The sequence below is a fragment of the Neolamprologus multifasciatus genome, chromosome 1 (assembly GCF_963576455.1).
Source record: "Neolamprologus multifasciatus chromosome 1, fNeoMul1.2, whole genome shotgun sequence".
NCBI classification, from domain to species: domain Eukaryota; kingdom Metazoa; phylum Chordata; class Actinopteri; order Cichliformes; family Cichlidae; genus Neolamprologus; species Neolamprologus multifasciatus.
The window spans coordinates 16,606,533-16,631,695 of NC_140439.1; the positions used below are offsets into that span (position 1 = coordinate 16,606,533).

Below are 25,163 nucleotides of genomic sequence, written 5' to 3' on the forward strand. Positions count from 1 at the left end.
GACATTTTTACGTCTGAGACCTGGCATTTTTACGTCTGAGACTGAGACCTGACATTTTTTCCGTCTGAGTCTGAGACCTGACATTTTTTCGTCTGAGACTGAGACCTGACATTTTTTCGTCTGAGTCTGAGACCTGACATTTTTTCGTCTGAGACTGAGACCTGACATTTTTACGTCTGAGACTGAGACCTGACATTTTTTCGTCTGAGTCTGAGACCTGACATTTTTTCGTCTGAGACTGAGACCTGACATTTTTACGTCTGAGACTGATACCTGACAACTTTTTTCCTGAGACCTGACGATGTCCTAAAATGTACACCGTACTAGAGCCCTTGGCCAGATCACTCTTAAAAAACGCTTTTTAATGTCAATGACACTTTTTAACTGGATGAATATAAGATATGTAATTTTGGCAAAAGGTGATTGCAGCTTCTGCCTTGTGACAGGAATGATGTTTGATGATTCAGTAAAAAGGACTAGATGTTACAGTCCCTGATAATGCATCGATTTAAATCGAGAGACTCTTGAGGGATGGCTGTTATGAGGAAAGGTAGCCCAGAAACTTTCCCAGCAGCACACATCGTTGTGTGCCTCACAATATGACCTCAAAGTCTGACCAAATTTAAATGAAGGAGCCAGGCTGCCCTCATCAGTACACACCCTGCTGCACCTCACTACCATAGAAGCAAAAATCCAGGAAATATTTCTGTTTTACCTGCATTATTAGTTTATTTCTCACTTTTGTTTTTAAACAAGAAAAAAGTGCATTTTATTAGTGGACACATCCCAAATGTACTTTTTTGTGATAAAAGCTTCCTTTGTTCTACTTCATTGTTGTTTCATCCAAGAGTGGGACTGTGGTACTGTCGGGAGGTGCTGAAATAAGGAAAAAGAGGAGAAAATCGTCAGGAGAGAAGACAGAGAGAGAATGAGAGAGGAAGAAGACGACAGCGGCCATGTTCATGTATGAATGTGTGCTAAAACTGACATTAAACATTATTTTCATTTTAAAGTACATGAAAAACACAGCGTTAATATTATTTAATATAGGGTACTTTAGAAGTTTTAGTTAAATATTACTGTTATGGTTTCATTTCATTCAAGCTATTCTGTGTACATGTATGCACACATTGCAGTATGATATGTCTGATTACTGAAGAAAAAAGCAAAAACAAAAAAGTCTGATCCTCCAAACATGGTGGTTAGGGTTTCCTGTGTTTCTCTGTTTCTTCCTCTCTATGTGTTTGATCATTGTTTGGTTGAAATTGTTCTTAAACTCTGAAATATGAGAGTATATTCTTTAAAGGTGTATACCTTACAGGAGGCTGTAGGGGGAGCTGCTTATTCAGATGTCCTCATATTGCACAAAAGACTTATTGGCAGACATCTCTCCAATTATCACCAGGATACAAGTTTGCATGTATCACTGGTTGACTTGGCTTCATAAGACAGTGCTGTCTCCTCCCAGCATCCACAGCGAGCTAGGAGGGTTGTAGTAAATCAACCAGACGTCCTTCCACCTCCACCTCTTCAATTTGATGGCTTCAGGCTTGAGCCCACCATCTAATACTACGCATCTACAACAAAAGGGGGGATTATTTCTTTTTTACTGTTACATGAAAGTATGAAAATCATTTCCAAAAGGCTGTTAAGTAACCAGTATGCTGAAAGTTATGCCTCAGTGATAAATGTAACAATGAACAGAATCAACCATCTGAGATTTCCCTCATCCCTGGATGATTGATGCACATGCTCTTTCATGTTCCCTTCTCAGGCTGCATCTGGATTTGTTTGACATCTGACAAAAACAAACCAGAATTATGACTCATTAGTTTTGTGATTTAGAATATTTGTAGACTTTTGAACAAGTGTGCTCTCTAGTGGGCACTTTGGCTGAAGCTGTATATGTGATGTATAAAAGTCAGATAAACCTGTAAATACCTTTAATTATCTGATACTGATTTTCAGTCAGTTGTTAATCAATAATGTAATTAACAATCAAAATTACTTCGTATAAGAAACAGTGAGTCCAGTGTTTGTGTTTATAAGGAACCCCATTAGCTTCCACAACAGTGGTTGCTAGTCTTCCTGGGGCCCAAACCATCAAATACCATCGAATAAAATGTTACACAATGAGTTGGATGCAAAATATCCACATAATTTGGCTCTTACTTCCACAATAAGGTTTTACAATTCTGAAAATATAAGCATGTAAATATTAAAAAATATAAAAAACACTCAAACAAAATACACAATTTCCATTACAAGTGACATTACCCTCTTACAATATTTACAAATAAATTAAAAACTGCCTAAATAGGCTTTTAGGTGATTTTTAAAATTATGAATAGAAGCCAATTCTGTAATTGCATAAGGCAACTTATTCCACTGAAAAGATGCTCTAAATATAACAGAGTTTTTTTAAAAAGTTACTTTTAACTCGAGGAGTTACTAAATTGTGGTTAGTTGAGAATCGTGTAGCATGATTATGTATTTCATCTGGATACTGCAACTGAGCATAAAAAAGTGTGGTGTGTTTACCAGTATTGCTTTCTTTAAAAATACAAGTAAGCCATAGTATAATTTAGCTTGTACCGAAAGCCAAGAAAGTCTATCGTGCATTTTATCAATATTTGTATAATATGAACACCTTAACACTAATCTGGCCGCCCTATTTTGGACTAACTGAAGTCTGTTCATATCTGTCTTATTAGCTGCTGACCAAATGATTAAGCAGTACTCTAGATGAGATAATAGTGCATTAATGACATCTTTCATAATTGAAGAAGTAATATAAAAGGAGCATTTCCTAGCTATAGCTATGCCCTGTCCCATTTTCTTAATAACAGAGTTGATGTGCTGAGACCATGAAAGGTGGTGGTTTATGGTAACACCAAGTAATTTAATCTGGGTGACCTGTTCTAATACCGATCCAGCTATGGAAAAATTTAGTTGTGGGCTGTTGACTAAGCGTACTCTACTTCCTATTAACATGGCTTTGGATTTAGACACGTTTAAAATCATGTTGTTTTTACTTATCCAGTCAAACACGTTCAGCAAATCTTGTTGTAATACGCTTGTCAATTCAAAAATGCCACTGGCTGAATAAAACATGGTGGAATCATCAGCATACATTACAAGATGAGATTTATCCAGGACGTACGGCAAATCATTCGTGATGACTGAATAGAGAAGTGGACCGAGGCAGCTGCCTTGGGGTAGACCACAGTTCATTTCACAGCCCTCCGAGAAATAACCATTATAATAAACCTTTTGCCTTCTTCCAGACAAATAACTTTCCATCCAGCACAAAGCAGCTGGTGAAAATCCATAAAATTTTAATTTATCTATCAAAAGATCATGATTTATCAAATCAAATGCAGCACTAAAATCTAAAAATACCACCCCGGCCAAATTCCCATTATCTAGATATTTATACCAGTTATCTGTCATGTGAATGAGAGCTGAACTGGTGGAATAACCAGGTTTGTAAGCATGTTGAAACTGAGTGAATAACTGATTTTTTGTTAGGTAATGTTGAATTTGTTCATAGACAATCCTCTCCATAATTTTACTTAGAACGGGGAGTAGACTAATAGGTCTGCTATTGACACCATTAAAAACGTCATTCTTGTTTTTAGGAATGGGAATTATTTTCGATTCTTTCCACTGCAATGGAAATAAGCTGCACGCCAAAGATCTATTAAATATGTGACATATAGGAAGGGACACAAACTTGGCTGCAACTTTGAGCAGTTTACTGTCTATGTTATCAGAGCCGGAGGATGTATCATCAGGAAGTGATATCAATAAGCGCTCTACCATCTCCACATTCACAGCCTCAAACTTAAATTGGCATTGCTTATTATTCATGATAACATCCTGTATAAGACGACGTGATAAGGTGGGATCGCCTCTGCTCATATTAGATTTTAAATTTGTTATTTTATTGCTGTAGTAATTCACAAAATAATTGGCTATGTCCTAGCTTTACTTATAAACGTACCACCCGTGTAGATGTGAGACACCACCATGTGAGCAAGATCTCTTATATTATTTAAAACTTTCCACACGTTCTTGCTGTCCTTACTGGCCTCCTTGAGCTTAAGTTGATAATATTCTTTCTTCTTGCGCCTATTCGATTTAGTTACTTGATTTCTTAACTCGCGATATCTTGCCCACTCTTGTGGACTGACAGACTTTTTTGCTTTTGCTATATCCCTTTCTGACATTGCAGCCTTAAGTTCATTATCTAGCCAAGGTGCGTAGATCTTTTTAACAGTAAATCTTTTTAAGGGGGCATGTTTGTCAGCCAGGTAGCAAAAGTTTTCAATAAACATAGATAATGCCATATCAGGGTCACGCTCGAGGCAGATGTCAGTCCAGTGAATTTCTTTTACGTCATTAATATACTTATCTGCATTGAAATTTTTGTATGACCTATGAAAAATAATCTTTTGTGCAGTTTTCAGTGGTTTCATTTTCTTGGTCAAACCTACAAGATTATGGTCACTATAACCAACTGGAATAGAAACAATATTAGAGCAATGCTCAGGAACATTTGTATATATGTGATCAATACATGATGATGACCAATGACCTCCTGTGTTGACCGTGACCCGGGTGGGAATGGTGATCATCTGAGACAGGCAACAAGCCGACGCTGATGAACTTATCTTTTTCCTTAAAGGACAAGAAGGAGCTGACCAATTGATATTAAAGTCTCCTAATAAGAACATGTCTTTGTTTTCCCCAGTTACTCTTTCCAGCATTTCACAGATTCGTTCTACATACAACATATTACTACTTGGGGGTCTATAGCAGCAACCTGCTAATACAGGCCTGCCATAGAGCGGGTGTAACTGAACCCACACAATATCCAGATCGTCAAACATTAAGTCCATACGTAGTTTATACGCCATATTATTATTAATGTGTAGGGCTACGCCCCCTCCAAATCTGTTTCTGTCTTTCCTATACAACTTATAACCGTTTATTTCCAATTCATTATTCTCAAAGGCAGCATCTAAATGTGTCTCGGAAATAGCCAGCGCACTTATCGTATTTGTTGACAACAGTGATTGAATTTCCTGAATCTTATATTTAAGGCTACAAATATTGACATGAGCTACTGAAAAATCTTTACCGGAGAATCCGGGAATAAGTATAGGGTCAGACATTTGCAGACCGATCGATTTCAACAGCTACAAATGACAACATTGCTGAATTCTAAATATTAATTCCGGTGTTCTGTGACCTCGGTTTAACAATTAATTTGTCATATTTCAGGACGGCAATATCACCTCTGTCTCTGGCCGCTCTCAGCTGTGGTAACAGTTCTTTTCTCTTCTTCCTGATGGACTCTGAAAAATCCTCGTTGATGTAAAGATTGGTACCTTTCAGTTTTTTGGCAGATGAGAAAATTAATTGTTTATCGTCAAAGGAGCTTGCAAAGAAAAGCATCTGGACTTCTTTAAGTTACTTGAAGACGTTTCACCTCTCATCCGAGAGGCTTCTTCAGTTCTAAGGTCAAATGGTGGAGAGTCCCAGATATAAACCTGGTGGGAGTGTCCCCCCACAGAGGGACAAAAGGACCCCCTGATGATCCTCTAATCGCCTGAGCCAAGGTGTGGAACTGGGTGTGGGTCCCAATCAGCCAGAGTTTCGGGTGAGTTCATTGTGAAACCTGGCTCCACCTTATCATGCGAATTCCTGAGGTCAGATGGCCCAGGGTGTGAGTGGGCGTTAAGGCGTCTGGGAAGGGATCTCAAAACTGGATTATAGATGGCAGAGAGTTGGTGTCGTAAACCACCGCCTCTGTTCAAAGATGGTCGCTCACAGTGGACATAGATGGCTTCTTTCACTCCTCTTTCAAACCATCTGTCCTCTCTGTCCAAAATGTGAACATTGGCATCCTCGAAAGAGTGTCCTTTATCCTTAAGATGCAGATGGACAGCTGAATCTTAAGGATAAAGGAGGAGGACGCACCTGAGCGGCACCCGCAATCACGCCTCACCGCCTTAACGTCTGTGCTGTTGTGTTGTTGTTGGTGTATGTCGGGCTGTGAGCTGAAAAGCTACAGCCGGCTGTACAGCAACTTTGTGTGAAAAGTGGTCAATAAAGAGATGCTGAAAAGCATTTTCATGGAAACATCGTAGAGTCTGCCGTGGTATGTTTACAATGGGACTTCTGCTCCTGAACCTCTGCGCATAGCGTCTGCAACTCGGGCCTGTACGAAGTCACTTTCATCTTTACACAGGACTGTAAGCTGTCATCTGTGAGGCGCGAGCGGTGTTTGTTTTTAACATAGTTCACGGTGGAGAACAGCTGCTGACATAATGTGGATCCGAAGATCCATAATTGGCCTACCTGGGGTCGAAAGTCTCGATAAATGCACGGCGTTTCGGCGGGTACACCGGCTTGTGCGAGTGTGACGCTTATTTTGAGCGATCAAAAATAATAGAATATAATTTTATGTTTGTATTTCAATATCACAATAATCTTCGAATTTAGAACTACAAGTTAAAAAAGAACTAACATAAATAAAATACACTTCAGCTAATTACTTAAAAAAAATTATTTTCCCTAGCCACACGGAGCCGCACTAAAAGGACTAAAGAGCCGCAGGTTGCCGACCCCTGGTCTTTCTGGTGTCCCAACTACAAACACATGGTTAAACCTGAAGTTATCTCACTAAACCTCAAAGCCTGCATCACAGTGAAGGCTTCTCATATCACAGCACATGCAACATGGACTTTACTTTCTTTACTTTTGGGAGTTTAAATGTTCATTTTCAAAATTGAAATCCTCTGGCCATAGTGTTATCACGCTTGTTTAATATACTCTGACAATTAAGAATACCAAAAGACATGAAAAATATTTTCTTAAAATTTTATTCTTGTTATTTTAAAAATATCTAAATTTCCAGTGGAGACAATTTAGAGAATTTTTATGTTTTACAAGAAATTTAATTCAGTCCAAATGAGTTCCAATTGAGGGCCAATTCACAATAACACAGTGCTTAACAAAGTTAGTCGAACATCACCTAATGTAAGAATTACAGGTTTAAGACATTTGGGGTGTTCTTATTTCTATGACAGGTGATGTAATAAATTTGTTAAGCACTGTATATGTAGAGTAAAAACCCTACAATATAAGAGAAGAAAAACCCCAACAATCAGATGATCCCCTTTGAGCAAGCACTTGGCAACAGTGGAGAGGAAAAACTCCCTTTTAACAGGAAGAAACCTCTGGCAGAGCCAGGCTCAGGGAGGGGCAAGCCCTCTGCCACGGCTGGTTGGGGGTGAGGTGAATCAGACTGCAAACATCTTAATCAGACATGTCTTACCTGGTGGGATGGACGTTCGCTGGAGAAAAAAACATGGGTTAAATTGACAATTTTTTTCAAATACAATTATTTAAATATGTGTTGCAGTCTGATTCACTTTCACATTTTTCCTCTCTTTTCTTTTATAGATGGAGTTCATGGGAAGCTAATTATGCCAGCTTTCCATGAACTCGGAACTTGTACAAACAGGAATACTCACGATTGCCCCAGTTGTTCAACACATGCAGCGTAATGGAGCGGATGACGTCTACTTTGTCGTCCTGAGAGACAAAACAAAAACAAGATGGGTTAGTTGCATAATAGTTTTCTTGACTCTTGAAAGGATGGTAAATTTAGGAATACTGTGATTATTATGAGGGCGGATATACAGATAGCAAGGGGAGCTAACCTCTAAGTACTCCGGATAGAAAAGTCTATGTGCATGTGTCTAATGGCACAGTGTACTCACGGGTATCCTGAATGTTTGGAGTGGATCTCCATTTTGATCATAGACGAATGTTCCCAGGTGGACACCACTGTCGTCTAATGCTCTCTTTCCCTGAAAAGACAGAAATAAATACAGATAAAGTTGTTCTCTATATACACATATGTAAAATGCAACAGTTGAACAGTGGTGCAGTGGAAATCTGTGGCTTACAAACACTGAAAACATCCTTGGAGCACTGGAGACCTTTCCAGATGGTGACACCATCTTAGAAATGTGACCCAGTGTCACATGACTGATGGCGATGCTGTGTGGCAGCTTAATTGTTAAATGTCCCTGGGAGCCCGCAAAACTCCAACACACTCCTGGGACCATGGGTGCTCGACCCTACAGAGAAAAAGAAACAAAAACAGAGTTCAGTTTGGACCGCTAGTGTTTGACTATTAAATCATGCAGATGTGTGAGATAGAATCTTGATGTTTTGTGAAAGTAGATTATACCTGAATAACGACTCTTGGGCTTACACAGGGTGGTTTTGCGGGTATCAATGTAAGCCCCCACAGCTTCAATCCAGCCTGTTCTGAAAGGTAGGATGCTGAAGACTGTTCTTTAACAATCTTTGCTCCTGTAGACAAAAACACAGAGTGAGAAAGGAATCGCAAAACAACAACAAAGAAATTCTTACGTGAATTCTGATCCGATTTCATGTCTTACCCAGTTCCTCCAGAGCAAAGTTGGGCATCCTGTCCCCAACTGGAAGAAGGAAGTCAATTCTTTTTCCCAAGTCCATTAACTCCCTTTGCAGCTCTTGTACCTTCCTTTCCACCTGTTCATGTCCATTCATTAAGTACTGCAATTGAGAAGAACCATTCATGTTATAATATATATATATATATAATAATAAACTGTTATTATCTGATTCATTTTCAGGGAATATATTATGAGCTTCATATGTTTTTCATACCTCACTCATGAACGGGGTGGAAAAGTCCATTTTCTGCCCTCCAATACTGAAAATCAATCCTGGTGGATGAAGAGAAACACAGAATAAGAAGAGAAGCTTAATCCAGAAGAAAAGCACATAGTACTAGAAAGACTGTAATTGTTTGTGGAAGGAGATTATTTACCAAAACACAAGGCCAGCATGAGGACCAAAAGTCCCAATGCCTTGATGGCTCTAAAGAGACCTCTGCTGCTGCCACTGCTGTAGTCAACAAAATCATTGTTATTGTAGTCCACAGTGTCACAGTCCACAGTATTGTATTCAACTGTGTCTCTGTCAATATTTTCAGGGACTGGACGGGGACAGGGCCGTCGCCTTTTGAAAACTCTGCACAGAAAAAACAAAATCATGTAAGAAAAAATGTACATGGAAGAACAAATGGATTATGATTACAAAACATGCATCTATGTCAGTGGATGACAACAAAGAACATGTAGACCAGCACTAACCTGTATAAAGTCTCCTTGTAGGAGATTAACGGCTCCCCTTTGCTGCCGTAATAGCCGTTAGACTGAAGTCTTTGGCTTCTTCTCAACATGGCTGTAAAATGAAAGGGAAACATGGGGTTAAGTGAGTCTCTAACACAAAGCTTATCAGACTTCATAACTATGATTTGAGCATGTTTCCATCAGAAGCAACTCTGTTCTCTTATATATAAACTTCACGGTGCCAGCTTGTTTTGTTTTTAATGAACAGAATAATATTTGAATCACACTCATTTATGAAATCTTAATAAAGAACTTTATTTTGCCAGTGTCTTCAAAAACATAGCGTCATATTGTTAGGATTCATATCATAGCAACAGATCACAACATTTTCTTGCTTTTCTTGCAAAAAATCTCTTTCAAATGTCAGTTTGTTTGTTCACAATGTAGTTTTTAAAATTCAGGTCAAAGCAACTAAATGAATTTGGCCCAAAATCCTGTCAAAAGGTTTTAAGAATTAAAAACTCTTTGTTTTTATAGTTAATATACAAAAGGAAATCAATATTTATCAGACAAGCTGCGTCTAACAGGTAAGCAGTAAAATCACCTTTACAGTAGAATGCACTAAAAAGTGCTTTTCTGACATAATCAACTGGATATCATTTTTAAAATGTTCAGATTTGAAACACATATATTAAATGTAAGATGTGAAGATAAAACATGTCGATTTTTAGTCTAAAGATTGCACTTACCTTCACTTAAAACGAAAGTTGAAGAAACTGAATCACTAAGTGTGCTTTTCTGTAAATTTGGACGTTTAGCGCTTCTCACTGAACTCATCTGAACCAGAAAATTTAGGTGCAGAAGAAAAATTTCAAACCGCAGCTTTTTCAGTTACGTTACAAACAGATACATGCACAAATCGAATATGACGCACGCGCGTTCCATAAGAGCAGCACTTCGTGTGCGCACGCGCAAAGGTGTGAGTGTAGTTCTTTTTTTTGTTTTTTTTAAATGAAATTTGCTCTCAATTAAATACCTTTTCCTTCTCAGTCCCTTTATAAACACCGCATCATATTGTCCAAATTCATATAGCACAACACATGCGCTCACGAGCCCATGTGCAAAGGTGTGTTGCAGTGAATGAAGAAAACTTTTCCATATTCGCTGTCACTAATTTGTTTGATTTTGTTGTGAGAAAATTGTGACGTATATGAGAATGAGGGAAGACCACGGTCATTTAAATACGGTATTAAAGTGTAATAAAACTGTTTCTCAGAGGGAAAGTGTGATTTTAGGACACTCGAGCCAAACATTAGCGGGCATCATTCTAGCTTATAATCAACAGCGGATCCAATGCGGATCCGGGTCGGATGACCTGGGAAGCGATCGATCCAAATCGATCCAAAGGTTGCCGGTTCGAGCCCCGGCTCCGACAGTCTCGGTCGTTGTGTCTTTGGGCAAGACACTTCACCTACCACGTACTGGTGATGGCCAGAGGGGCCGATGGTGCGATATGGCAGCCTCGCCTCTGTCAGTCTGCCCCAGGGCAGCTGTGGCTACAACTGTAGCTTGCCTCCACCAGTGTGTGAATGTGAGAGTGAACGAATAGTGGAATATTAAAGTGCTTTGAGGGTCTTGAATAGCGCTATATAAATGCAATCCATTATTATTATTTAAACCAACTGTTAACTGTATATTTCTGTACATTTAAATATTATTATTCATATTGCCGCATTCATTGACCTTGTTTATAGGTAATTTCATTGTTTATTCACATTAAAATGTTACTAATTTAATGTTTAAAAGCACTTGAAAATCCCATGTAAAATTAGGGCAACAAACTGTATTGTCATTATGGAAAATATCCATATTTTTATGAGAAAGTTATTTTCTGTTATTTTCTGGTATTATTTTGGCGCCCCAGCTGCCGAAATATTACTGTTTTTTTTTTTTTTTTGTTCAACGAATCATTTACACCAGAATAAATATGAACAGACAATCACTTTTTGGTACAACACCGGTCCAGAGTCATTTTGCCATCCAGGCTGGGCTGGATCATCCCAAGGGCATGCTGGACACTTGCCCAGGGGGCCATGCACAGTTGGGGGCTGATCCAAGAGATTAATGACAAAAAGATCAGAATTATCTCAAATATTAGATGTTGAAAAACTATTATCAAAACATAGAGATATCATTTTTTTCTTAACACTTACATAATTGGTAGAATACCATAATGTGTATTCCACGTGCACCTTTCTCCCCTACACTGCTGAGGCTGATGGTCTCCCTCAGAGTCAGCTTGCTAGTGGATATGATATTTCCAACATGAATGAAGCAGCCAAGACAGGAAACGGCAAAAATGGGGATGTGTAACTTTTATAAAACTGCCATTTTTATTCAATCAATTCAGGATGAAAACATTAACATTGACGTTAAAGTTGTTGAGATCTTCAGTGCGATGACATGCGAGCTAATCCAGAGTTTAGCAGCTCACGACCTTTAAAGGTGTATACCTTACAGGAGGCTATAGGGGGAGCTGCTTATTCAGACGTCCTCATATTGCACAAAAGACTTATCTGCAGACATCTCTCCAATTATCACCAGGATACAAGTTTGCATGTATCACTGGTTGACTTCATAAGACAGTGCTGTCTCCTCCCAGCATCCATAGCCAGCTAGGGTTGTAGTACATCAACCAGAGGTCCTTCCACCTTCACCTCTTTAATTTGATGGCTTCAGGCTTGAGCCCACCATCTAATACTACGCATCTGCAAAAGGGGGATAATTTCTTTTTTACTGTTACATGAAAGTATGAAAATCATTTCCAAAAGGCTGTTAAGTAACCAGTATGCTGAAAGTTATGCCTCAGTGATAAATGTAACGATGAACAGAATCAACCATCTGAGATTTCCCTCATCCCTGGATGATTGATGCACAGGCTCTTTCATGTTCCCTTCTCAGGCTGCATCTGGATTTGTTTGACATCTGACAAAAACAAACCAGAATTATGACTCATTCGTTTTGTGATTTAGAATATTTGTAGACTTTTGAACAAGTGTGCCCTCTAGTGGGCACTTTGGCTGAAGCTGTGTTGTGATGTATAAAAGTCAGATAAACCTGTAAATACCTTTAATTATCTGATACTGATTTTCAGTCAGTTGTTAATCAATAATGTAATTAATAATCAAAATTACTTTGTATAAGAAACAGTGAGTCCAGTGTAATTCATCTTTACCATTTGTAATCTGTTCTAAGAATGAGTAGGAAGGCAAGTAGGAAAGACTGAAGCCACTATCTTATGTATGCCACCTCACACAGATTTCTGTGGTTAGGAAGTTGTGTATTTAATCATCTGTAAATGTGTGGTAAGATTAGTGATCACATCCAAGCATCCGGTTATTTACTACATCAGAGTGCAAAGATTCACTGCTGTTAAGTCACTTCTGTAGTTGGCGTTGATGTCAAACATCTGCATGTGTTGTTGTTTTGATTCAGAAGTCTGGGCCTCTGCTTCTCTCCTCATTGATTTTTGAAGTAATGCATTTTCTGCCTGCATGTTTTTGCATAACATGGATTTAAAAAAAAAAAAAAAAAAAAGTTCAAAAACAATTCATGTTTAATTTCATTTAAGATTTTTTTTCTTTAAAAAATGTTACAAAAACACACCTGGTGTTCTCTTTTCAGGTAGAGTGCTCTGATGTGGCAGATTGAATGAAGCAATGAGTCACACTGTTAGTAATAGTTGTGACCATTTTTGTTCTTCCTTCCTGTTGTATTAGATTTAAACGTTGGTGTAAACAACTTTAACAACAGCTTCAAAAACATCTGTGTCACTGACATATTATAACAAGGACTTTATTTTCTTTTGAAACAGTGAACAATTAACACTGATCATGTCTTGTTTACAGTTTAATTGGTGGATCTGTGGGTGACATTTATTGTCACCTAGTTCATATTTGAAGAAACCCATAACTGCACTCTGTTTAAAAGCTGATTTCTATGTCATGTGAACTAGTCACATGAACTCCTGTTAACTTCATTTGTTGATGCTGAACTGCAGACGCATACTTTGACTCATATTGATACACTTTATTGGTATTCTTTCCACTATTGTCGAGCGGCTTTACATAATATTCTTTGCACTACTGTACATGTATGTGTGTCTTTACTTGTATAAAGTTGTGTGTGGCCCCAGTTTGTCCTTGTGCTCATGTTGGTTGTGTCTTTTCTCCTTCTCACCTTCTCTCAAGCTTACTTCTGCACCCTGATGCTCCTCAATCAGCTCTAATGGATCTTCTGGGTGAATGAGGCAAGTTGTGTAAAGCACTTTAAGTGTTTTTAGTAGAAGAGCACATGAAAGTTTACACAGCTGTGAGGTTGAGCTCTCCAACCACTTCCTAGAGAATATGACGGATACCATTAAAAAAGAATTTTCAGTGCCATGATTCGACTGTTACTGAGCCCGAAAAACAGAGCCAGATGGTGGGATTCGTGTTTTCAGTATTTGTTTTCAAAGTGCTGCTGGGAAGAGGGGGAGCTGGGTGGGCAGAAACTATGAGCTATATCAGGTATCATATAAGATAGTACTCGTAGGTGAGAAGATGGAGAATGGCTGCTTGGATAACTGTTCTGCTTTGCCTTACTTGGCATGCACTGGGTGATGATGACGAGGGTGGTTATCAGTGGGCTGGCCGGGTTTCAAACCAAGCGTGTGGCAGTGGCGTAGAGGGGGAGGAGCTGAGTCTTCAGTGATTTGGGGGCTTTTTGGAGAGGCATGGCGTAGCTCATGAGTGTCCAACTCCAGGGCTTGAGGGCCGGTGTCCTGCAGGTTTGAGCTGTGTCCTTGATCCAGCACAGCTGATTTAAATGGCTAAATGACCTCCTCAACATGTCTTGAAGTTCTCCAGAAGCCTGGTAATGAACTAATCATTTCATTCAGGTGTGTTGACCCAGGTTGAGATCTAAAACCTGCAGGATACCGGCCCTCGAGGCCTGGAGTTGGACACTCATGAGCTATGCCATGCCTCTCCAAAAAGCCCCAAAATCACTGAAGACTCAGCTCCTCCCCCTGAACGCACGCAAAGCTACTGGTCCGGACGGGATTCCCGGCCGAGTCCTTAAGTCATGCGCGGCTCAGCTGGCTGGAGTGTTTACACACATCTTCAACCTTTCCCTCTCTCTGTCTGTAGTCCCAGCCTGCTTCAAAATGGCCACCATCGTCCCTGTACCCAAATCCTCCCCCATCTCCTCATTAAACGACTGGCGACCTGTAGCCCTAACCCCCATCGTAAGCAAATGCTTTGAGAAGCTTGTCAGGGACTTCGTTTGCTTTGCACTACCCGACTCACTGGACCCTCTACAGTTCGCATACCGCTACAACAGGTCCACTGATGATGCCATAGCCCTGACACTACGTACTGCACTGTCACACCTGGAGAAGAGAGACACGTATGTGAGAATGCTGTAGATTACAGCTCAGCATTCAATACCAACGTTCCCTCGAAGCTGGACAGGAAACTGCAGGATCTAGGACTGAGCAGCTCCCTCTGCAGCTGGATCCTTAACTTCCTGACTGACAGACGCCAAGTGGTCAGGCTGGGCAGCATCACCTCATCCCCCATCACACTGAACACTGGTGCACCACAGGGGTGTGTACTGAGCCCTTTCCTGTACTCACTCTACACCTACGACTGCACGGCCACTAACAACTCCAACATCATTGTGAAGTTTGCGGATGACACTACAGTGGTGGGTCTTATCACCAACGGTGATGAGACGGCCTACAGGGAGGAGGTCAGTGCCCTGACCCACTGGTGTCAAGACAACCATCTCACCCTCAACATCGCAAAGACAAAGGAGTTGATAGTCAACTTCCGGAGGTGTAGAGAAGTACACACCCCCATCACCATCAATGGCGCTGCTGTGGAGAGAGTGAGCAGCTTCCGGTTCCTTGGTGTACATCTGGCTGAGGATCTTACGTGGTCAGTACACACAAACAAAACAGTGAAGAAGGCGCAGCAGCGCCTCTTCTTTCTCAGGAGACTGAAAAGATTTGGCATGAGCCCCCGCATCCTCAGGACCTTCTATCGCTGTGCCATTGAGAGCATCCTCACTTGATGCATCACCACCTGCTACGGCAATAGCAACGCTTACAACCGCAAAGCTCTCCAGAGAGTAGTGCGGTGCTCTGAACGGATAATTGGAGGTGAGCTTCCCTCCCTCCAAGACATCTACAGGAAGCGGTGCCTGAGGAAAGCGGGGAGGATCACCAAGGACTCCAGTCACCCCAGCCATAAACTGTTCAGACTACTTCCATCAGGAAGGAGGTTCTGCAGTATCCGGTCCCGAACCAGCAGACTGAGAGAAGCTTTTTCCATCAGGCCATCAGACTGCTGAACACTTCATAGACACCTCACCTCCACTACTGGAACTTCAACATTATGCACTACATACTGTACATTAATGCCACTGTTTTGCACATGTCTCAACCAACTCTGTATATTTTTATATATTTTATTTTATTGTTTACTCTATTTAATTTGTAAAATATGTATACACAGACACACACACACACACACCTACACACACACACACACACACACACACACACACACACACACACACGTACGTAGAAAAACATATTTAGTATACACATCCAGTAATGCATATACTATTATATATTGTACATATATTTATTAGTCTCAGATTTAGCCATTCTTATATTTTGCTTGTTTTACATTATTGTATTTTTGCACAACTCTGTTGCTTGTGAAGCTCACACACAAGAATTTCACTCACATGTACTGTACCAGTGTACCTGCACATGTGATGTGACAATAAAAGTGATTTGATTTGATTAGAGACGGGAGAGGTAAGATTTCCAGATGAGTTATATAGTAGCAGGTGTGTAGTTCTACAGAGAAGATGATATACAAAAGTTACTAAAGAGTAAACGCAGAGAAACGAGGACAAGAGACAGAGCCCATTTACTACCATGGCAGGAATACAAATTGGTGGAGATCTAGCACCACAGCTCCTTGTGAATTAGTCAGACTCGAACGTCAAGGAAGGTGGTAGGGAAGCAGACTACGCAGACATTTCAGATTTCCAGAGGTGAGCAATTTATTTACAGTGAACTTAATTTAATGTAACTTAACAAAACTTCCCCCCAAATCAATTCAGTTAACAAAACTCAACATAACATGGATCTGGTAACACAGCTCACCTCTCCCCTCTCCTGCATCTGGTAGAGACTGGCTTTAAATAGGGCCATCAATTTCCCTCCAATTGCCCAGCCAGTACCACTCACTCAACTGAGGGATCTAAAACTCTACACAGATTATCTAAAAACTCAAAACCTCTACACACTTCTAACATGCACATTTACACAACTAAATGGCAGTATTAACGAAAGGAAAAACATTCAACAAATCCCTTTAAACCTTAACACAAACAAAAGGAAGCATCTAGATGGAAAAAGAAACCCCTCCACTTGGTTTGACCTGATGATGTCATGACATCATCAGGTCAAACCAAGTTTAAAATGAGACTTTAAAATGAGGAAATGCCAGGCGGGCATTTCCCCACACCTGACCCTTATGACGACTGAAAAGACAAACAAAGTAAGTATGAACAAATGACTTAATCTGTAACATAATAAAGTATAAAGAAACATAACTTAGTATTTGTCTTAATTTGCAGAATGTTTGATTTGCCGGCAACAGAACGCTTACACAAACAAACCCGGGATAGCAAGTGAAGCAATGTTACATGACAAATAGCAAATTATAGCAAATACATAGAAACAGAATAATGTGTACAATGTGCAAAAAAAAGGTAAACACATACGGGACAAATGGAGAGCATTGCAACTGCTCCTCCACTTTGTCACACTCCTAAATGCACAGCCTCTTGATTTCAAACTACCTGCAGATGTGAGTGGATGAGCTCAAGGAAGCAACTCCACACAAAGGTGGAGACCAGAACAAAGCTGCCTCAGACCGTCCGATCTGGCCCAGTCCCTGACTTTCACTCATTTAGAATTTATACATATCATGACTCAAAAGTCATGACAACTTACAGGAGGTGACACCATTAGTCAAGAAAAAGGAAAAGAAGCTTTGTTTTGAAATTAACAGAACTAAATAAAATGAGTGTAGAAGTTTGTTTCTGTTATCAAAAAGTCCAAATTTGGGGTTATTAAATAAAAATTTCCAGTGAAATCTGCAAAATTGAGTAAGTTAAAAAACAAGATGCAATATGCTTAATGGTCTATCTCAGGGGTCAGCAACCTTTAACACCCAAAGAGCCATTTGGACGCGATTTCCACGCAAAAGAAAACACTGGGAGCCGCAAATACTTTTTGACATCTAAAATGAAGATAACAGTCTATATATTGTTTTTTTTACCTTTATGCTTTGTGTGAACAACTAAGGTGTGTTGCTTATGAGATCCATGAAGTGCTACTGAGAAAATTACATATTATTTATGTAATTAACACATTTTGAACTCTTAAAGAAATATAACAAAAGGAAAGACACCCAGCTGAACTAAAATGATCCATGTAGCAAACAAAAACTGTTGTGAGTCGCCACCCTTATATCGCCTTTGGGCTTTTGGAGCCTTGACCTGACTTTTAAAAAAATAATTGGGAAAACGCAGGACTGTAAGCTGTCATCTGTGAGGCGCGAGCAGTGTTTGTTTTTAACATAGTTCACGGTGGAGAATAGCTGCTGACATAATGTGGATCCGAAGATCCATAACTGGCCTACCTGGGGTCGAAAGTCTCGATAAATGCACGGCGTTTCGGCGGGTACACCGGCTTCCGCGAGTGTGACGCTTATTTTGAGCGATCAAAAAATAATAGAATATAATTTTATGTTTGTATTTCAATATCACAATAATCTTCCAATTTAGAACTACAAGTTAAAAAAGAACTAACATAAATAAAATACACTTCAGCTAATTACTTAAAAAAAACAAATTTATTTTCCCAAGCCACACAGAGCTGCACTAAAAGGACTAAAGAGCTGCATGCGGCTCCGGAGCCGCAGGTTGCCGACCCCTGGTCTATCTGGTGTCCCAACTACAAACACATGGTTAAACCTGAAGTTACCTCACTAAACCTCAAAGCCTGCATCACAGTGAAGGCTTCTCATATCACAGCACATGCAACATGGACTTTACTTTCTTTACTTTTGGGAGTTTAAATGTTCATTTTCAAAATGTAAATCCTCTGGCCATAGTGTTGTCACGCTTGTTTAATATACTCTGACAATTAAGAATACCAAAAGACATGAAAAATATTTTCTTAAAATTTTATTCTTGTTGTTTTAAAAATATCTAAATTTCCAGTGGAGACAATTTAGAGAATTTTTATGTTTTACAAGAAATTTAATTCAGTCCAAATGAGTTCCAATTGAGGGCCAATTCACAATAACACAGTGCTTAACAAAGTTAGTCGAACATCACCTAATGTAAGAATTACAGGTTTAAGACATTTGGGGTGTTCTTATTTCTATGACAGGTGATGTAATAAATTTGTTAAGCACTGTATATGTAGAGTAAAAACCCTACAATATAAGAGAAGAAAAACCCCAACAATCAGATGATCCCCTTTGAGCAAGCACTTGGCAACAGTGGAGAGGAAAAACTCCCTTTTAACAGGAAGAAACCTCTGGCAGAGCCAGGCTCAGGGAGGGGCAAGCCCTCTGCCACGGCTGGTTGGGGGTGAGGTGAATCAGACTGCAAACATCTTAATCAGACATGTCTTACCTGGTGGGATGGATGTTCGCTGGAGAAAAAAACATGGGTTAAATTGACAATTTTTTTCAAATACAATTATTTAAATATGTGTTGCAGTCTGATTCACTTTCACATTTTTCCTCTCTTTTCTTTTATAGATGGAGTTCATGGGAAGCTAATTATGCCAGCTTTCCATGAACTCGGAACTTGTACAAACAGGAATACTCACGATTGCCCCAGTTGTTCAACACATGCAGCGTAATGGAGCGGATGACGTCTACTTTGTCGTCCTGAGAGACAAAACAAAAACAAGATGGGTTAGTTGCATAATAGTTTTCTTGACTCTTGAAAGGATGGTAAATTTAGGAATACTGTGATTATTATGAGGGCGGATATACAGATAGCAAGGGGAGCTAACCTCTAAGTACTCATAGAAAAGTCTATGTGCATGTGTCTAATGGCACAGTGTACTCACGGGTATCCTGAATGTTTGGAGTGGATCTCCATTTTCATCATAGACGAATGTTCCCAGGTGGACACCACTGTCGTCTAATGCTCTCTTTCCCTGAAAAGACAGAAATAAATACAGATAAAGTTGTTCTCTATATACACATATGTAAAATGCAACAGTTGAACAGTGGTGCAGTGGAAATCTGTGGCTTACAAACACTGAAAACATCCTTGGAGCACTGGAGACCTTTCCAGATGGTGACACCATCTTAGAAATGTGACCCAGTGTCACATGACTGATGGCGATGCTGTGTGGCAGCTTAATTGTTAAATGTCCCTGGGAGCCCGCAAAACTCCAACACACTCCTGGGACCATGGGTGCTCGACCCTACAGAGAAAAAGAAACAAAAACAGAGTTCAGTTTGGACCGCTAGTGCTTGACTATTAAATCATGCAGATGTGTGAGATAGAATCTTGATGTTTTGTGAAAGTAGATTATACCTGAATAACGACTCTTGGGCTTACACAGGGTGGTTTTGCGGGTATCAATGTAAGCCCCCACAGCTTCAATCCAGCCTGTTCTGAAAGGTAGGATGCTGAAGACTGTTCTTTAACAATCTTTGCTCCTGTAGACAAAAACACAGAGTGAGAAAGGAATCGCAAAACAACAACAAAGAAATTCTTACGTGAATTCTGATCCGATTTCATGTCTTACCCAGTTCCTCCAGAGCAAAGTTGGGCATCCTGTCCCCAACTGGAAGAAGGAAGTCAATTCTTTTTCCCAAGTCCATTAACTCCCTTTGCAGCTCTTGTACCTTCCTTTCCACCTGTTCATGTCCATTCATTAAGTACTGCAATTGAGAAGAACCATTCATGTTATAATATATATATATATAATAATAAACTGTTATTATCTGATTCATTTTCAGGGAATATATTATGAGCTTCATATGTTTTTCATACCTCACTCATGAACGGGGTGGAAAAGTCCATTTTCTGCCCTCCAATACTGAAAATCAATCCTGCTGGATGAAGAGAAACACAGAATAAGAAGAGAAGCTTAATCCAGAAGAAAAGCACATAGTACTAGAAAGACTGTAATTGTTTGTGGAAGGAGATCATTTACCAAAACACAAGGCCAGCATGAGGACCAAAAGTCCCAATGCCTTGATGGCTCTAAAGAGACCTCTGCTGCTGCCACTGCTGTAGTCAACAAAATCATTGTTATTGTAGTCCACAGTGTCACAGTCCACAGTATTGTATTCAACTGTGTCTCTGTCAATATTTTCAGGGACTGGACGGGGACGGGGCCGTCGCCTTTTGAAAACTCTGCACAGAAAAAACAAAATCATGTAAGAAAAAATGTACATGGAAGAACAAATGGATTATGATTACAAAACATGCATCTATGTCAGTGGATGACAACAAAGAACATGTAGACCAGCACTAACCTGTATAAAGTCTCCTTGTAGGAGATTAACGGCTCTCCTTTGCTGCCGTAATAGCCGTTAGACTGAAGTCTTTGGCTTCTTCTCAACATGGCTGTAAAATGAAAGGGAAACATGGGGTTAAGTGAGTCTCTAACACAAAGCTTATCAGACTTCATAACTATGATTTGAGCATGTTTCCATCAGAAGCAACTCTGTACAAATCAGTGCAAATTCTCTTATATATAAACTTCACGGTGCCAGCTTGTTTTGTTTTTAATGAACAGAATAATATTTGAATCACACTCATTTATGAAATCTTAATAAAGAACTTTATTTTGCCAGTGTCTTCAAAAAACATAGCGTCATATTGTTAGGATTCATATCATAGCAACAGATCACAACATTTTCTTGCTTTTCTTGCAAAAAATCTCTTTCAAATGTCAGTTTGTTTGTTCACAATGTAGTTTTTAAAATTCAGAAAAAGAGGAAATCACCAAAGCGGTAAAGAAAAGGTCAAAGCAACTAAATGAATTTGGCCCAAAATCCTGTCAAAAGGTTTTAAGAATTAAAAACTCTTTGTTTTTATAGTTAATATACAAAAGGAAATTAATATTTATCAGACAAGCTGCGTCTAACAGGTAAGCAGTAAAATCACCTTTACAGTAGAATGCACTAAAAAGTGCTTTTCTGACATAATCAACTGGATATCATTTTTAAAATGTTCAGATTTGAAACACATATATTAAATGTAAGATGTGAAGATAAAACATGTCGATTTTTAGTCTAAAGATTGCACTTACCTTCACTTAAAACGAAAGTTGAAGAAACTGAATCACTAAGTGTGCTTTTCTGTAAATTTGGACGTTTAGCGCTTCTCACTGAACTCATCTGAACCAGAAAATTTAGGTGCAGAAGAAAAATTTCAAACCGCAGCTTTTTCAGTTACGTTACAAACAGATACATGCACAAATCGAATATGACGCACGCGCGTTCCACAAGAGCAGCACTTCGTGTGCGCACGCGCAAAGGTGTGAGTGTAGTTCTGTTTTTTTTTTTTTTTATGAAATTTGCTCTCAATTAAATACCTTTCCTTCTCAGTCCCTTTATAAACACCGCATCATATTGTCCAAATTCATATAGCACAACACATGCGCTCACGAGCCCATGTGCAAAGGTGTGTTGCAGTGAATGAAGAAAACTTTTCCATATTCGCTGTCACTAATTTGTTTGATTTTGTTGTGAGAAAATTGTGACGTATATGAGAATGAGGGAAGACCACGGTCATTTAAATACGGTATTAAAGTGTAATAAAACTGTTTCTCAGAGGGAAAGTGTGATTTTAGGACACTCGAGCCAAACATTAGCGGGCATCATTCTAGCTTATAATCAACAGCGGATCCAATGCGGATCCGGGTCGGATGACCTGGGAAGCGATCGATCCAAATCGATCCAAAGGTTGCCGGTTCGAGCCCCGGCTCCGACAGTCTCGGTCGTTGTGTCTTTGGGCAAGACACTTCACCTACCACGTACTGGTGATGGCCAGAGGGGCCGATGGTGCGATATGGCAGCCTCGCCTCTGTCAGTCTGCCCCAGGGCAGCTGTGGCTACAACTGTAGCTTGCCTCCACCAGTGTGTGAATGTGAGAGTGAACGAATAGTGGAATATTAAAGTGCTTTGAGGGTCTTGAATAGCGCTATATAAATGCAATCCATTATTATTATTTAAACCAACTGTTAACTGTATATTTCTGTACATTTAAATATTATTATTCATATTGCCGCATTCATTGACCTTGTTTATAGGTAATTTCATTGTTTATTCACATTAAAATGTTCCTAATTTAATGTTTAAAAGCACTTGAAAATCCCATGTAAAATTAGGGCAACAAACTGTATTGTCATTATGGAAAATATCCATATTTTTATGAGAAAGTTATTTTCTGTTATTTTCTGGTATTATTTTGGCGCCCCAGCTGCCGAAATATTACTGTTTTTTTTTTTGTTTTTTTTGTTCAACGAATCATTTACACCAGAATAAATATGAACAGACAATCACTTTTTGGTACAACACCGGTCCAGAGTCATTTTGCCATCCAGGCTGGGCTGGATCATCCCAAGGGCATGCTGGACACTTGCCCAGGGGGCCATGCACAGTTGGGGGCTGATCCAAGAGATTAATGACAAAAAGATCAGAATTATCTCAAATATTAGATGTTGAAAAACTATTATCAAAACATAGAGATATCATTTTTTTTCTTAACACTTGCATAATTGGTAGAATACCATAATGTGTATTCCACGTGCACCTTTCTCCCCTACACTGCTGAGGCTGATGGTCTCCCTCAGAGTCAGCTTGCTAGTGGATATGATATTTCCAACATGAATGAAGCAGCCAAGACAGGAAACGGCAAAAATGGGGATGTGTAACTTTTATAAAACTGCCATTTTTATTCAATCAATTCAGGATGAAAACATTAACATTGACGTTAAAGTTGTTGAGATCTTCAGTGCGATGACATGCGAGCTAATCCAGAGTTTAGCAGCTCACGACCTTTAAAGGTGTATACCTTACAGGAGGCTATAGGGGGAGCTGCTTATTCAGACGTCCTCATATTGCACAAAAGACTTATCTGCAGACATCTCTCCAATTATCACCAGGATACAAGTTTGCATGTATCACTGGTTGGCTTCATAAGACAGTGCTGTCTCCTCCCAGCATCCATAGCCAGCTAGGGTTGTAGTACATCAACCAGAGGTCCTTCCACCTTCACCTCTTTAATTTGATGGCTTCAGGCTTGAGCCCACCATCTAATACTACGCATCTGCAAAAGGGGGATAATTTCTTTTTTACTGTTACATGAAAGTATGAAAATCATTTCCAAAAGGCTGTTAAGTAACCAGTATGCTGAAAGTTATGCCTCAGTGATAAATGTAACGATGAACAGAATCAACCATCTGAGATTTCCCTCATCCCTGGATGATTGATGCACAGGCTCTTTCATGTTCCCTTCTCAGGCTGCATCTGGATTTGTTTGACATCTGACAAAAACAAACCAGAATTATGACTCATTCGTTTTGTGATTTAGAATATTTGTAGACTTTTGAACAAGTGTGCCCTCTAGTGGGCACTTTGGCTGAAGCTGTGTTGTGATGTATAAAAGTCAGATAAACCTGTAAATACCTTTAATTATCTGATACTGATTTTCAGTCAGTTGTTAATCAATAATGTAATTAATAATCAAAATTACTTTGTATAAGAAACAGTGAGTCCAGTGTAATTCATCTTTACCATTTGTAATCTGTTCTAAGAATGAGGCCTTGATGAAAATGATTACCTTCACATCATCTATGACAAAACAACAAAGGCATGATCCCTGTGTCTCCATCTGCATGTGTTGTTGTTTTGATTCAGAAGTCTGGGCCTCTGCTTCTCTTCTCATTGATCTTTGAAGTAATGCATTTTCTAATTCATTAGCATACAATGTTTCTAATGCTTTAAACAATTTTAACAACTGCTTCAAAAACACCTGTGTCACTGACACGTTGTTACAGGGACTTTATTTTCTTTTGAAACAGTGAACAATTAACGCTGATCATGTCTTGTTTACAGTTTAATTGGTGGATCTGTGGGTGTGTCTTTGGAGCTTCAACGTGCCTGCTCAGTCTTTAAATTGTTAGTTTGCTACCTTTTAGGACATTTATTGTCACCTAGTTAATATTTGAAGAAACCCATAACTGCACTCTGTTTAAAAGCTGATTTCTATGTCATGTGAACTAGTCACATGAACTCCTGTTAACTTCATTTGTTGATGCTGAACTGCAGACGCACACTTTGACTCATATTGATACACTTTATTGGTATTCTTTCCACTATTGTCGAGCGGCTTTACATAATATTCTTTGTATTACTGTACATGTATGTGTGTCTTTACTTGTGTAGAGTTACGTGTGGCTCCAGTTGTCCTCGTGCTCATGTTGGTTGTGTCTTTTCTCCGTCTCACCTTCTCTCAGGCTTACTTCTACACCCTGATGCTCCTTAATCAGCTCTAATGGATCTTCTGGCTCAAATTCAGCTCGAGCACTGATTGTGATACTAAAGAAGCTCCAATACGCACGCATAAAGCACACGTAGGCCAGGGTGGAGCTGCAGGCAGATATACGTCACGATGAGCTCAGAGGTAGGATGACCCTTCTTACATTTTCCTTCTTTCTTTGTCCTTTGTTTCGTCTCCTATGCTGCACCATTTCTGAACCACAGTGTTACTTTACTGTTTTGTATTGAATTTAATCAAATACAATCCCAATAATTATCTAATAAAACAATAGTTCATCTTGTT

The 25,163-nt window shown here is 39.4% G+C and overlaps 2 protein-coding genes and 1 long non-coding RNA gene across 6 annotated transcripts; all 3 read right to left on the reverse strand.

Annotated features, from left to right (window-relative positions):
* Positions 1 to 154: 154 nt before the first annotated feature.
* Positions 155 to 6,496, reverse strand: LOC146525542 (uncharacterized). Its single transcript, XR_014874004.1, has 2 exons — positions 1,315 to 6,496; positions 155 to 876 (listed from the first exon to the last, which is right to left on the reverse strand). It is a non-coding gene; the product is annotated as an uncharacterized LOC146525542 (long non-coding RNA).
* A 242-nt stretch (positions 6,497 to 6,738) lies between these two features.
* LOC146525543 (sperm-associated antigen 4 protein-like) lies at positions 6,739 to 10,217 on the reverse strand. 3 transcript variants are annotated; one of them, XM_085158909.1, is made up of 9 exons: positions 9,953 to 10,181; positions 9,225 to 9,315; positions 8,900 to 9,102; positions 8,737 to 8,795; positions 8,487 to 8,622; positions 8,273 to 8,397; positions 7,986 to 8,159; positions 7,797 to 7,886; positions 6,739 to 7,608 (listed from the first exon to the last, which is right to left on the reverse strand). In XM_085158909.1, exons 1-9 carry the CDS (start codon positions 10,038 to 10,040, stop codon positions 7,498 to 7,500), a joined length of 1,077 nt encoding a protein of 358 aa, XP_085015035.1. In that variant the 5' UTR covers positions 10,041 to 10,181; the 3' UTR covers positions 6,739 to 7,497. The 3 variants fall into 3 exon arrangements, with proteins under 3 accessions (XP_085015035.1, XP_085015027.1, XP_085015018.1); XM_085158901.1 differs by having other exon boundaries at positions 7,797 to 8,159; positions 8,487 to 8,598; positions 9,953 to 10,217; XM_085158892.1 differs by having other exon boundaries at positions 7,797 to 8,159; positions 9,953 to 10,207.
* Positions 10,218 to 18,504: 8,287 nt separating this feature from the next.
* On the reverse strand, positions 18,505 to 21,816 carry LOC146525544 (sperm-associated antigen 4 protein-like). 2 transcript variants are annotated; one of them, XM_085162320.1, is made up of 9 exons: positions 21,628 to 21,816; positions 20,849 to 20,939; positions 20,524 to 20,726; positions 20,361 to 20,419; positions 20,113 to 20,224; positions 19,899 to 20,023; positions 19,612 to 19,785; positions 19,423 to 19,512; positions 18,505 to 19,237 (listed from the first exon to the last, which is right to left on the reverse strand). In XM_085162320.1, exons 1-9 carry the CDS (start codon positions 21,713 to 21,715, stop codon positions 19,127 to 19,129), a joined length of 1,053 nt encoding a protein of 350 aa, XP_085018446.1. In that variant the 5' UTR covers positions 21,716 to 21,816; the 3' UTR covers positions 18,505 to 19,126. The 2 variants fall into 2 exon arrangements, with proteins under 2 accessions (XP_085018446.1, XP_085018438.1); XM_085162312.1 differs by having other exon boundaries at positions 20,113 to 20,248.
* Between the last annotated feature and the right edge of the window lie 3,347 nt (positions 21,817 to 25,163).